Here is a 12,447-nt window from a genome sequence, read left to right as displayed (position 1 = left end):
GTACACTACCTTGGCCACCAAAAATGAGGTAGAAGCTCTTGTTCTTGAGTCCCTTTGTTTGCTGAACAACTTCCAAAAAACCCTATTTCAAACATGCTCCATTCAATCAAATGCTTTGCAGGACAAAGTAGTGGCTGGGACATCAGCTCTTCAGGCTAGGAAGAAGCTGCAAGTCTTTGACCCAAGTGCTCCGGTATCAGTACGTGTCTTTCTTGTTGGCATTACAGACTGGCTTCCCACACACACTCTGAGATTCAGATAATTAATCAGAGATTAATTCAGAGAATTAATCATGTAATGCAGACATGATTGTGTGGTCTTCAGCCAGTCTGTGCAGCATAGAGGAGCAGCTGTTCCAGTGTATTTTAAATCTGTTACATCCAGCTGGGGGGTGGTTTGCCAGGTTAGTTAGTATTGTATTTATACCATTTTGTAATTATGGCGTACTCTCAGTGGAACAGCTTAGCAGCAAGTTTTCTGATGTTCAGCCAGCCTTCCTCGAGCTACAAGCTACTGAGAATCACTTCACTGCTGGGCTAAAGGGCTCACTTTCTTTGTACAAATTCAGTTTTTAGTTCCTCCTGATGCTCAAAATTGAATTCTTATAACATTCATATTTGTTCTTTACTGTCTGAAACAAAGTTAAAAATGCAGTACCCCAACTATTTTCAGAATGCTCTAGGCATCTTTTTAATGACAGATGGAAAAGATGCAATTGTCCCAGTTGTATAGCAGCGGCTTGGGGTAATTTTTAGTGGTGAGAGGGAATTTCTTCTAATAAGATTTCTGTCTGCATTCTGTGTTCTCCGTAAACAGTTGTTTTGACCAGGATTCTTTAAAACATGAAACTTCTCACTTCATCAGTGTCCTTGGTTGACTGAAAAACACTGAGTTTTTATGTATCTAACTTTTCTTTTAACTGGCTAGTCTTTCTGCCTCTGCTTTGCAGTCTGAGTTCTGCTCTTTCTCTGTGTTTTTCTGGATGTGGGGCACTGGTTACAGGTTTCAATACAAAAAGAATTTTTTCCAGTCAGATCACTTCACCTAGAGTTAAGAAAACCTGCAACTCCAAAATTGAGACTTAACCCCTCCCCCTCCAACAAAAAAAATCTCAGAAAATGCTGAAGCCATCATCAGACAATGCTCTTTCCTGTTCCCCTACACCCCTCAAGAGTAGACTTGCTGTAACAGTAATAGTGCCTGCTTCAATGGCATGATCATGTAGAGGTAACAATCCCACGCTGTTTGTTTTTGCAGTGTTGGTGGCAAAGTTTGCTTCATTTGACAATAAGTTTAAGGAAATGGGAAAGTTGTCCTACTGAAGCCTTGGAAGACTCTACTAGAGCAAGTGACAAGAGGAGTCTATGCCATGATCTTTACAAGAGGCCTTGTCAATGAGACAAATGGGAAATAAGGCAGAACACAGACCACTCCGAACATGGATCCCTCTGAACACTGAAGTATCTGCTCTACAGTTGGCTTCAGTGTTGAGCTGGATGCTGCAATCCACTGTAGTCCTAGAACAGCCTCAGAAACTTGACAAGTTCTGGCTACTTTCTCAGCACAGTTGCAGCAAATGGATGCTGCTTCTCAGCCCTGTGCTTAGCTGTGCCTTCTGCAGTGAATCCCACATCATTTGCTGTAGACTCTGCTGAACACTCTGTCACATACGCACTGTAAAATCACTAGAGCAGAACAAGTAAGATAGCAATCACTCTTAATGCTCAGTAATTCCAAGAATGGGTTTAGAAATAAGCTTTTATTAACCAGATTGAGTTTGCCACTATTGAATTTGAAGAATGATTATAGAAACAAGTTCCATAATCAGGACTAATTCTGTTATGCTATTTAGTAGTAAACAGTTTTTTATTATTTAATACCCAGAATGCTCACCCTAAAATACATGGTCTTCCTAGTCCAAGTGAGTTTTCAGTTGCTTGATTCTATCTTCTATCAAAAATTCCATTACAAAAAGGCAGTTACCATATTGCTGGTCAGTTAGAAGGTCCACACTTGGCTCTAAAATTTTAGGACAGTTCGAATGCTTAAAATAAAGAAGAAAATAAAAATTACCAAGAAGTCAATTTTCTCACTCTCTCTCCCCTCCCTTTCATTGCTGAGACATATTTTAACTTCTTTCCTTTGTAAGAATGACGTCATGCTTATGCCTATAATATTTACTAAAAGTCCAGGATAATGCTTGTTATCTTTGGGGTTTTTTCATCTCTCCTCCAGTAAAATAAACTCCAAATGGACACTTTTTTGAATTAGGTGTCAGTTTTCAGTAGCTAGCCAAGACTGATCAGGAGCAGTAATATTAACAGACATTTCCCCTTTTGTCTGTTTGGAAAATGTTAGGTAGCTTTCAGTATTAGTTTCCTAGGACATGCTCATGTATGAATAAAGCACTGAAACAATACCCAAGTTTCTAATTGGGACAGGGGATAACTGCTGGATGAAATTTGCATAAATGCAGTGTTTCCAATTGTAACAAATGCAGTGACAGCCAACTGATTAATCCAAAACAGAATACATATGAGCTAAAGCAGATAAAGTTAGTACTTCCTCCAAAGTTATCTACAAGAGATAGATGTAGACTGAGATCAAATACAAAGCCCATGGTGGTTTCTGGAGATAATGCTCATAACTATTTGTATATCTGCAGAGGAACCTAAATATTACCGAATATGTAATCTTCAGTCTCTTTACATTCCTTTTTATAAGGAAGAATGTTCTAGCAATGGTGAATGCCTGAGACTGTCCTATCCCCTTTATCAGCTTTACATCTGTGTGTATTTGTCTTGTACACTGTTGCTTGCTTTTTACTGTGTGCCTGTGTTTTGGCACATGCCTGGAAGCTCAGAGAAGTGTGTTTGTATCAGAATCAATGCATGTGGTATATGTCACCCTTTAGCTTCCCTGTTTAAAACATGACAGTGGGCAGGGAACTTGTACTTTGACAGTGTCTGATCAAGAAATGTCTTCTTTACCTTTCAATATTGTGAACATTACCTTTTTCCTGAATGCATCAGCTCAAAAGCCTCATTAATTTTGTCAAAAGGCAGCGTGTGAGTCACAAATTCATCAACCTTGATCTTTTTGGACATGTATTCAGTCACCAGTTTGGGTACATTGTCTACACTCTTCCAGCCTGAAAGAAAGAAAATATGCCTTGTTTTTTCCCTTTTCCACCCATCTCAGAAAATTAAAAATAGAACCCTTACACAGGCACTTGTATGATCAATATGAAAAGGAACAGAAGCAAGTGACATGTTTGTCTCTCCCACGGAGGTCTGGCAAAAAGCACACATTATCCAAAGCACAAATCTTTCACTAGCTGTTCCAGCATTCAACATAGTAGCAGCCCTCACCTAGGAAAGTATACACAAGACATCTCTATCAGGCTCCCTATGTATCTTTATAACCCAACTCCATAAGTTTTGTCTTGCTTGGACAAAGAGCAGTGTAATAACTCAAAAGTCTGAATACTTCCATCAACTTCAGCAATTACTGAATTCCCCAAAAAAAGAACTCAATGTGTTTTTGAGTTGACAGCAGAAAACGTGTATCAAGCACTTGTTACCTTTTTATTTTAAAGGTCTTTACAGCACATTATCATGTTGGCCCCACAATTTGCTTGAGTGGTTAAGCAACACAAACACACTGATGTGAGTTCAAATCTCCCCAAAGAATAGGTCCTTTCACTGGATCAAACTGAACCAAACCTTCACTTGGTGATAAAGCAGTCTCCCTTTAGTACTGAATAGCATATAGATATATTCTCTCTTCAAAATACGTTAGATCTCATACCCATGTGTTAATCTGTACCCTGTCCGTAGGAATAACAGATTTTAAAAGTCTTTATCTTAAAAGTCAACACAGCATTTATGAATCGTCTGTCAATAGTACATTTCTTGCACAAGCAAAACTGAGGTGGTGTGTTCTTCCCAGCTTTAGCCCACAGTAAATTATTTTTATCCCCATACCAAGAGAAGAGTTACCTCCAAACGCGGTCCCTTTCCATGTCCGCCCAGTTACCAGCTGGAATGGCCGTGTGGAGATCTCCTGGCCAGCAGCAGCTACTCCAACTATCACACTGACTCCCCAGCCTTTGTGGCAGGCTTCCAAGGCAGCCCTCTTCATGGACAGACAGGACAAAGCAGAGTGGTTATTGCTAAGGTTTATGCTGCCTGGACAGGTAGCACTTCCTTTCCCCAATTAATGAGTCACCACATCAGCATTTAAGGAACAGTAAATACACTGAAAATGACATTATATTTTCCATTGGTTCAGATTCTTTATGCGTTAAAGGTTCACTTTGCACTTTTTATATCCTATCTAGCTTTCAAAGAAGTCACTCTGAACTCCCACTGAGAGTTGGGATAAACTGTAACCACATACCATACTACTGACAGTTAGGAATGCTACTGTAATTCCTGAAAACCTAGCCTTACATTCAGCAATACGTCTGCATTTCCAAAGGTGAAATTCACCGTGAGAAATTAGGGAAATACTGACTGATTCCTGAGAGTTTACTGTTCACTGCACAATATATTTTATGTGAGTTTTGTTAATTTTTCAACTGTGACCATAAAGACACTCAGGATCTCAAAAAAGTCCAATTAAGGAAAAAACATTTTAAAGTGCCATTTTCAACCCAAGAAGTAGCAGCTGCTTTCATTATATAATTAGGATTGAGTGTAAATTGTCTTTTTTAGTCATAGCAGTTATCATTACTATGAAAAAAAATTAATGAGTCTAGCATGTTCTGTGTTAAGAAAACAGCTGCTCTTGCTATTTAGCTCAGCTGGTCCTCCCTGTATATGCTCCTGTTGGTCAAGCACTCACCATGACTCCCACATTCCCAATGCACTCAAAAGAGTAGTCCACACCACCATCAGTCATCTCAACCAGCACCTCCTGGATGGACTTCTTGGAGTCTTGGGGGCTGATGCACTCAGTAGCTCCAAATTCTTTGGCTTTGGCATACTTATCCTTGTTAATGTCAATGCCAATGATCCGGGATGCTCCTGCTATTTTGCAGCCCATGATAACTGCCAGCCCAACTCCTCCCAAACCAAACACAGCACACGTAGAGCCAGGCTCCACCTAGGAGTAAGAATGGAGTCATGAGCAGCAGACAAAAATTCATCCTTTTCCACATGAAGAGGAAATGTAGGTTAAGGAGTCTGTAATAAAGGAAAAAATGGAAGCAAATATATATGGCTATAAGATTTTATAGATAAAGGAAACTATATATAAATTTAATCCAAAAAGCTCTTTAGGTACTAAGCTTTTTCTTTTGCCTGAAGACTCATGCCCACTCACCTACCACCTGTGTCACCCTGAGCTTCAGATTATCAGAATGACTTGCAGCAAATGAACTGGGAAAGTAATTTGTATATAGCTGGTATCAAAAGGGATGTAGAATAGTCCACCTGAATTTCCTCCAGAGGGCAACAGGTTCTTGTAACCTGATCTGCTTCTTATGGGGAAGTTAAGACATTCTTAGCTAAACTTCATCAGTTGAAGAGGAAGAAGAAATACAGATTTGGTACATCACGTTTACAGTCCTGCTGTGGTCCCTAAGCTGTGTGTACCACAAGCACAGCCTTTACCTTAGCAGTGTTGACAGCAGCCCCATAGCCCGTGGAGATGCCACAGCCCAGCAGGCACACTTTGTCCAGAGGCGCTGCAGCGTCTATCTTGGCTACGGAGATATCAGCCACCACAGTGTACTCAGAGAAGGTGCTGGTCCCCATGAAGTGGTAAATCTGCTTTCCCTTGCAGGTGAATCTGCTGGTACCATCAGGCATGACTCCTTTCCCTTGAGTAATTCTTGAGGCAAAGACAGGAAAGGGCAGTCAGAGTCTTAAGCAGCAAATAGTCTCACTAGACAGAATTCACTAAGCAGCACAGAGAGGCAGTTGCATAATTGCACCTTTATATTTGGACCATTTCAATAAACGTAGGAGTTCACAGAAATGAGATGCTAAACTCCTAAAATTTCATGCTGTTAATTAATTCATGGAAGCACTGAAAGAAATGGAGTTAATATTAACATGTTGACTTTGTTAGCTACCAATGCTAAGTGCTTGTGCCACAGTACACCACCACTGTCTTGGCCTCCTTCAGTACCTTCCCCTTGAATAGCACCTGTCAGTTATATCACTGGGGCTTTTTTTTTTTGAGTTTGGGAGACTTTTTTCCAGAATAAGAGCTGCAAATTTATGTGGGAAGCAGGTATTAAGGAAGAAAGGAGCCGTCTGTACCACTTGAAAGCTTTGGTGTTTGCTCCCAAGAGCTAAATTCTCTGAAGTGCTTCCCTTAAGTATGGATTAAATACAGAGTCAGAGCATTTATGTTTTCAAACCTGTGGACACAAGGTAGCAGTCTGCACCTTAACATATATGAAAAGAGAGAAAGAGTTTTATTTAAGAGAAGGAAAGAAATTTTAAGGAAGAATGGAAAAAAAACTGCATAACTGACTCCTGAAACACATACTTTCCAAGTCATTAAATGATGCATCAACAGATTTATTCTTCAAATAAAACTTCTGTCAATTACTTTTGATAACTACAGCAGGTATACATTGAACAAATGCTTGTAGTGTGTCAAAAAAAAAAAAAAGTCCAACAGACCTTATCTTCTGGCACAGGTTTGTTTTAGGATTCTTACAGAACTTGCACTCTCCACACTGGGGGATGTATAGAGGGATAACAGTGTCCCCTGAGAAAAAAAAACATTCTGTGTCTAGTCATTGAATCAAGCAAGGCATTCTGAAAAAAAAATGAAGTTACTTGATTGTCATTGTTTTTATGTGAGCTTGTGTTCACTTAAAACCTTTGCGTAGTAAAAGCTCTGTATGGTACACAGTGGTATTATAGGGTGCTAGATAAACCACTTTAATCCTGGCTGAGCAGACAGCCCATCCAAAATTCATCGTTCCAGAACAAGTAGCAATGTTACTATAGAACAAAACCACCCCAAATCAACAGTGAACAACATGATTAAACACTTTAAGCCTTTTAATTAAACTAACAGATAAAAACTATAATTTGAAAAAAAAAAATAATCCCCCAACCCTCTTCTAACTACACATTGATCCAATTTAAAGTAAAAAAATTGGTATTCTGGGCTCTTTCAAGTTTTAAATCAAGAGCTCATTGAATAGATCAGTGTTGTGTCTCACAGGCCATAGAAATCTACACAGGCATACACCCCAAAATAAAACATTGTATTAACTCCTACAATATTGCATTTCAGTGGCCCAATTTGACAGCTGGTCTTCAAATAAAGTAACACTGTCAAGGAAGGCAGAAAACTTGTAAGGTATTTTCTTACCCTTCTTTACTTTTGTTACTCCTTCCCCAACACTCTCTACAATTCCTGCTCCTTCGTGTCCCAAGATCACAGGGAAACATCCCTCAGGATCAGCACCACTCAGAGTATAGGCATCAGTGTGACAGACAGCAGTGGCAACTATCTGTGAAGAAATACATAATCTGAGACACCCTGAAGAACAGAATAGTAGCACAGATGTAAATAATTCCCTTTGGTCAGAAATTCAGAACAATTGCCAGGTCAAAGTTCTGGCAGCATTTGGGATATGGGCAATATACTTTCAATTCCTGGCAAGGCATTTGTACTTTGAAAAAGCAAAGTCATGATAGTACATTTTATAATTTCTGTCAACCAAACTGTGACACTGAAAGGGGTAAAAGATGACATGTTGTTTCCTATAGCTAGAAATTGGTGCTCCAAGTCATCTCAAAGTAGGTTAGCATGTCAGATTTGAAGTAAGTTAAGACACAGAGGTAAAATTACCAGAGAGACCATGCAGAACTGTCAGTTCTGCATAAATCCAGTTTAGGTCTTCAGCACCATGCAGAAATCCTTTCTACAGAAAAACGTTTCACATCAATGTATGCTTTTTGGCAGATACAGGCTACTGAAGTCCTGATGAAATCAGAAACTTGGATATAGGGAATCCGAGACCAATCCCAGCTCAGCAAGCAGTAACTTACGACCTGACTGATGTAAAATCCAGCATGTTACACAGCTGCCACAAATGACAAATTGCTTTCCTTCAAACATGATAAACATGTTCTCAGTTCAGACATTTTGTGGGAACTTGGTCTGTAACAACTGGAATTAATCCCCAGGTTTAGCCATTATCCTCAGACCAGACTATGAAGTGAGACTAGTAGAAACTAAAAGTGTTTTTCATAAACAGAAGATCTAAATACTGTAATTTTATTTTCTGTAAAGCCAGCTGAGATACTAATGAACTAATGATATCTATTCAACATTTCTTCTGTTGGCAAACAAACCGTTCATCTTGAATATTCAGTCTCCCAAAATAGAAAACATATAGATAAGAATTTATGTAATTACCTTGATACGAACTTCATGAGCTTTTGGTGGAGCAACCTCCACCTCCTCAATAGAGAGAGGTTTACCTGCCTCCCAGGCAACAGCAGCCTTGCATTTAATAACCTAAAAGACAAAACCAACAACAACAAAAAGAGGACATCTGTTGTATGGTTCACTCAATAATTCTTGTTCAGCCAAGTGAGAAAATAAAAGAAGCACTACTGGCTTTTGGAAAGAATCCCAGATCTGAAATTCATAATTTCAACACAAAGGTTTAATTGCCCCACATTTGCTTTCAGGAAGCTAAACAATGAGTAAGCCAAGATCTCAAATTTGGATGTCATTCTCTTACTGAGCAAAAAATATAGTAAGCCTGGGAGTGCTTAGGAGACACGATGCAGTGAAGTGAGCAACATGAATGGAAAGGTTGCATAATAAAAATGGGAGTTTAAAACCAGAGATTGCCATTCATTTCAGATATGTTCATTAAGCATAGTGTTTAAAGTTGGCAAGTTCAGAAAGGAAACTGTGGAGACCCACATCAAGAGTGAATTTCCTGTTCCTTATCAGGATGGTTTCCGAGTAGGATTCTGGCAAGGAAATGCATGTGTGCAGCTCACATGCAGAGCCCTCCAATGCTGCAGAGGGACAAGAGGAACTTTGCTTTAAGGCTCCTGGCAGCGAGTTCCTGAGCACTGACACCTCTGCAGTGGCCTCAGGGATCACTGTTAACAAGTCTTCATTCACTGCTCTCAACACCATGACACATCCTGCTCTGCATCCACACCTAAACATCCCAGGAAGCTTTTCAATCTAAACAGTGCAGAGCCTGGATGAAAGAGAAGGATTTCTGGATCTGTAAACCCTATTAACAGGTACATATGCACAACTGACTTAAAAAATCAGCAGGCATTATAGCCATACAACCTAGAGCAGCTTCAGCTACTGAAAGGATAAGCATCTGGATTACCTTAGAGGTTGGCTTTATGAAGATGACAAGGTCTAAGCCATTGCTATCAGAAATATAAACCAATAGAAGAAAATGACATTTTGTGTGTTCAAAATAGCTGTGGTGTTCCCAGGGAATGCTTGAAAGAGGATTAATGCAAATTTCCAAGACCAGAAATACAGTCACCCAGCCTTTTAGAAATTTCACTTTCTGGAAGAAAAAGCAGTGCGAAGACCACCTGTTGAGCTTGCCAAGTCTGATTCATCACCTGTGATCAGGAGAAAAGAATGGCTAATTTATGCCTTTCTGTAGTATTTCTGTTGTAAACAGTATCAGACTTTGCCAGAGCCAGTTAAAATCTTCACGGTACCTGTAATAGCAGATCTTCAGATGCTTACCTTGGCTTAAACTCGGGAAAATAAATACTACAGACCCTAAAAGCTTTGTAACAGAAAACAGGTACCTGTTCCAACAGCCAGCAGGGATCTAAATTAGACAGAAACGCCCCGAACTAGAACTATGAAATCTCCTTGCCCTGCTTTTTAATACCAGGGTAAATATTACAAAAATGCATGGAATGTGCCATAGTAACTAACTGTGGAATCACAGTGTGAGCCATTGGTCGTAATCTCTAAATCTACCAAAGATTTTGCCAGAAAATCTAAATTCAAAGCACAAAGTGCAAGAGGAGCCATCACTCAGTAAATAATTTACTGGTTTTCAATCTGTCCCCTCATCAAGTCATCACTTGTTCTTGCACAGGAGATTGCGCATTCCTGAAATGTGATTTCCACAAGCTTAGTTAAACACAAATTTAAAGACAGAGAGGAGAAAAAATATCTCCTTACAGGATAAATTCTGATTATCTAAAACTAACAGTACACATCTGAAAGCACATTTTGAAATAGTAATTTCTGATTCAGTTCACACAGCCACAAAGGCTCCTGGACTATTCAGAGTGGGCATAAGGAAAGCCCCATCTTCTTCTGCCTTCTAATTATTCAAAGCTTTCTGCTGTTGCGTTGCTGAAAACCTTGAAGCCAACAACTGGAAAAAAACCCAAAACACCAACTTCCAGCAATTCTTCATTTCCTCTGTTACCATACTAGCACAGGAGCACATCTCTTGGATTCCTTGTGGCTATGTACATGATCAGCTATCTCAGTCGGGATGAAACCGAGCTCTGGGCAGTGACAGAAGCTGTTCCAAACCCAGTGCCAGCCTGGAGCAGCCTTCAGCGTCCGGCCAAGCGCCCACCGAACTCTCTGGGGCCCCGGGCACTGACCGCCTGTGCAGAATTCAGAGCAATATTGGCAGAAGGTCTGGACTATAGCGCTGTTCTTAAAGTAATGCAGCAAACGTGCCAGGCAATGGCTTTCTGAGCAGGCAGGAAGGCCCCTTTTTCACCCCTTCCTTCACGCCGATTCGGTCGCACCTGGCCGAAGCCCACAGGAAGCCACGCAAGCTCAAGGTCTTCTGCTTGTTCCTCCACGGCCGCGACCCAGGAGCGGCCGGAGCGCAGCCCACAGAACGCGCACGGGGGTCGAGTACAACACACGGCGAGGAGCAAACGCGTGTGTTTTCTTTCCCAGTCCCGCAAATACTCACAGCGGGAGCCTCTCACGCCTAAGAAGCGGCACCGACTCCGCCGCACGCCTCACAGTCGTGGGGCACGAGCGCGGAGACGCCCGGACAACCCTCGCACCCCGGCTCTCGCCAGCGCTGGGACGGGAGCCACGGCGACCCCGGCCCGCGGCCCCGGCGCCAGGCAGCCCCCGGAACCCGGCAGGGAGGGCACAGCAGGGCAAGGAGGGCTCGCCCGCCTCATCTGCCCGGTGCGGGACGCTCCGCCCGCCCCCGGGCGATCTTCCCGCCGCGCGCGCCCGGCGACATTCCCACCGCGCGACGCAAACGCTCACCCCGCTCGCCATCGCGCACGGCCGCGGCTGCCTCCGGAAGCGGACGGGGAGCCCGCCTCCTTCTCCACCGCCTCTCTCTCAGGGGCGGGTGAAGGCCCTGGCTCTTTCCTCCCTCTCGCCCTCGCAGGGTGGGGGCGCGCTGGGTCGGTCACAAGCGCTTTATAGCGCTTTTCTTCCCGCAGACTGCGGTGCGGGCCAAGGTCTCTGTGTTTCCTGAGGGCGTCCGCAGTGTTGCCTTGCGGTGCGGCTGGGTTAGTGGCTGCTGAGGGCTGCACCAGCGTCTTCCATCCCGGCCCCTTTAGTCCGGCAGGGAGATGGACTTTACTGTACCTCCGAGGGAGCAGGCCCGCTGTCCAGGCTGATGGGCCTGTTCCTGCCGGCACCAGGTTGCCCAGATTCCTTCCCAACTAACGGGACGCCACGGCCTCTTCTGCGCCGCTCGCTGAGGGCTGCGGCAGCGCCTGCATGGGCCGGCCTTCCCCATGCGGGGGAATCCCGCCCTGCCTCCCGTTCTGGAGGTGCTTGGTACCGCCTGTGTCTCACCTGGACACAGGGGGAAGCTGACCGTGTCTTCAGAGCATGTCCTTGGTGCCTGAATCTGTTCTTCGCTGGCTAAACTGCAGTGGTAGAGGTTTTACTGGGCGACGGAGTGCTTCAGACTGGGTGAAGTCAGCTCCCTGCCAGGGTAGGTGAAGGGATCTGCAGCAGGATGGAAGTTTTGACTGGCCCTCTTGACATTCCATCTGGCGGCCTTTGAAGCAAAGGGGCCATTGCTACAAGATGGTGTCAGGAAAATTAATGCACCAACACTAGAGGTTTACATCCAAAACGGCGACAGAGAAGTCCTGTTACTTTATTCGAATAAAGGGAGAGGCCATGGGGTATTCCCCTGGGGTCTCTCAAATTGTTAGAGGACGCAGCTTCCTTTTTATCCTAATTTCTCGGCTGCATTTCCCTCTGTCTTTCCCCATTGGCTGAGGTACTTGAGAGGTACAGACTCCCCGAATCGCCTAATACAGACCCCCTTCTAATGTATAGCCCCCTTCTTCTTTTCCTACGAAATTTATGGTTCTTCCTATTGCTTCTTTCATCTCTCAGTGTCTATCTTTGCCTATCAGCAAACCCACAGTTTGTTTGTAAAGACAAATCTATCTCATTCCTTTCAATGGGATCATTAACCTGCTTGTGATGTTTCATTTTCTG

The 12,447-nt window shown here is 42.8% G+C and overlaps 2 protein-coding genes across 2 annotated transcripts in view; one reads left to right on the top strand and one right to left on the bottom strand.

Moving 5' to 3' along the window:
• Positions 1-1,404, top strand: part of METAP1 (methionyl aminopeptidase 1) — a 29,466-nt gene extending 28,062 nt beyond the window's left edge. Inside the window, exon 12 of the mRNA XM_082282469.1 lies at positions 1,258-1,404. The gene's annotated coding sequence lies outside the window, so the exon portion shown is untranslated. The remainder of the gene's footprint in view (positions 1-1,257) is intronic.
• A 363-nt stretch (positions 1,405-1,767) lies between these two features.
• On the bottom strand, positions 1,768-11,301 carry LOC309573474 (alcohol dehydrogenase class-3). The gene is made up of 9 exons (XM_082282470.1): positions 11,245-11,301; positions 8,398-8,499; positions 7,345-7,486; positions 6,642-6,729; positions 5,619-5,838; positions 4,849-5,109; positions 4,002-4,137; positions 3,013-3,151; positions 1,768-2,044 (listed from the first exon to the last, which is right to left on the bottom strand). Exons 1-9 carry the CDS (start codon positions 11,254-11,256, stop codon positions 2,020-2,022), a joined length of 1,125 nt encoding a protein of 374 aa, XP_082138596.1. The 5' UTR covers positions 11,257-11,301; the 3' UTR covers positions 1,768-2,019.
• Between the last annotated feature and the right edge of the window lie 1,146 nt (positions 11,302-12,447).

Source organism: Coloeus monedula, assembly GCF_965178545.1.
Source record: "Coloeus monedula genome assembly, chromosome: 5".
Taxonomy (NCBI): domain Eukaryota; kingdom Metazoa; phylum Chordata; class Aves; order Passeriformes; family Corvidae; genus Coloeus; species Coloeus monedula.
Note: the sequence above shows the minus strand (reverse complement) of the source record. Positions and strands in the feature narration are given on the sequence as shown.

Excerpts from the sequence above, each read along its gene's own strand:
- LOC309573474 (XM_082282470.1), bottom strand. Across the intron at positions 6,730-7,344 it reads AGTAACAAAAGTAAAGAAGG|GGGACACTGTTATCCCTCTA; the intron begins GTAAGAAAATAC and ends TTTTTTTCTCAG. Across the intron at positions 5,110-5,618 it reads CTGCTGTCAACACTGCTAAG|GTGGAGCCTGGCTCTACGTG; the intron begins GTAAAGGCTGTG and ends TCTTACTCCTAG.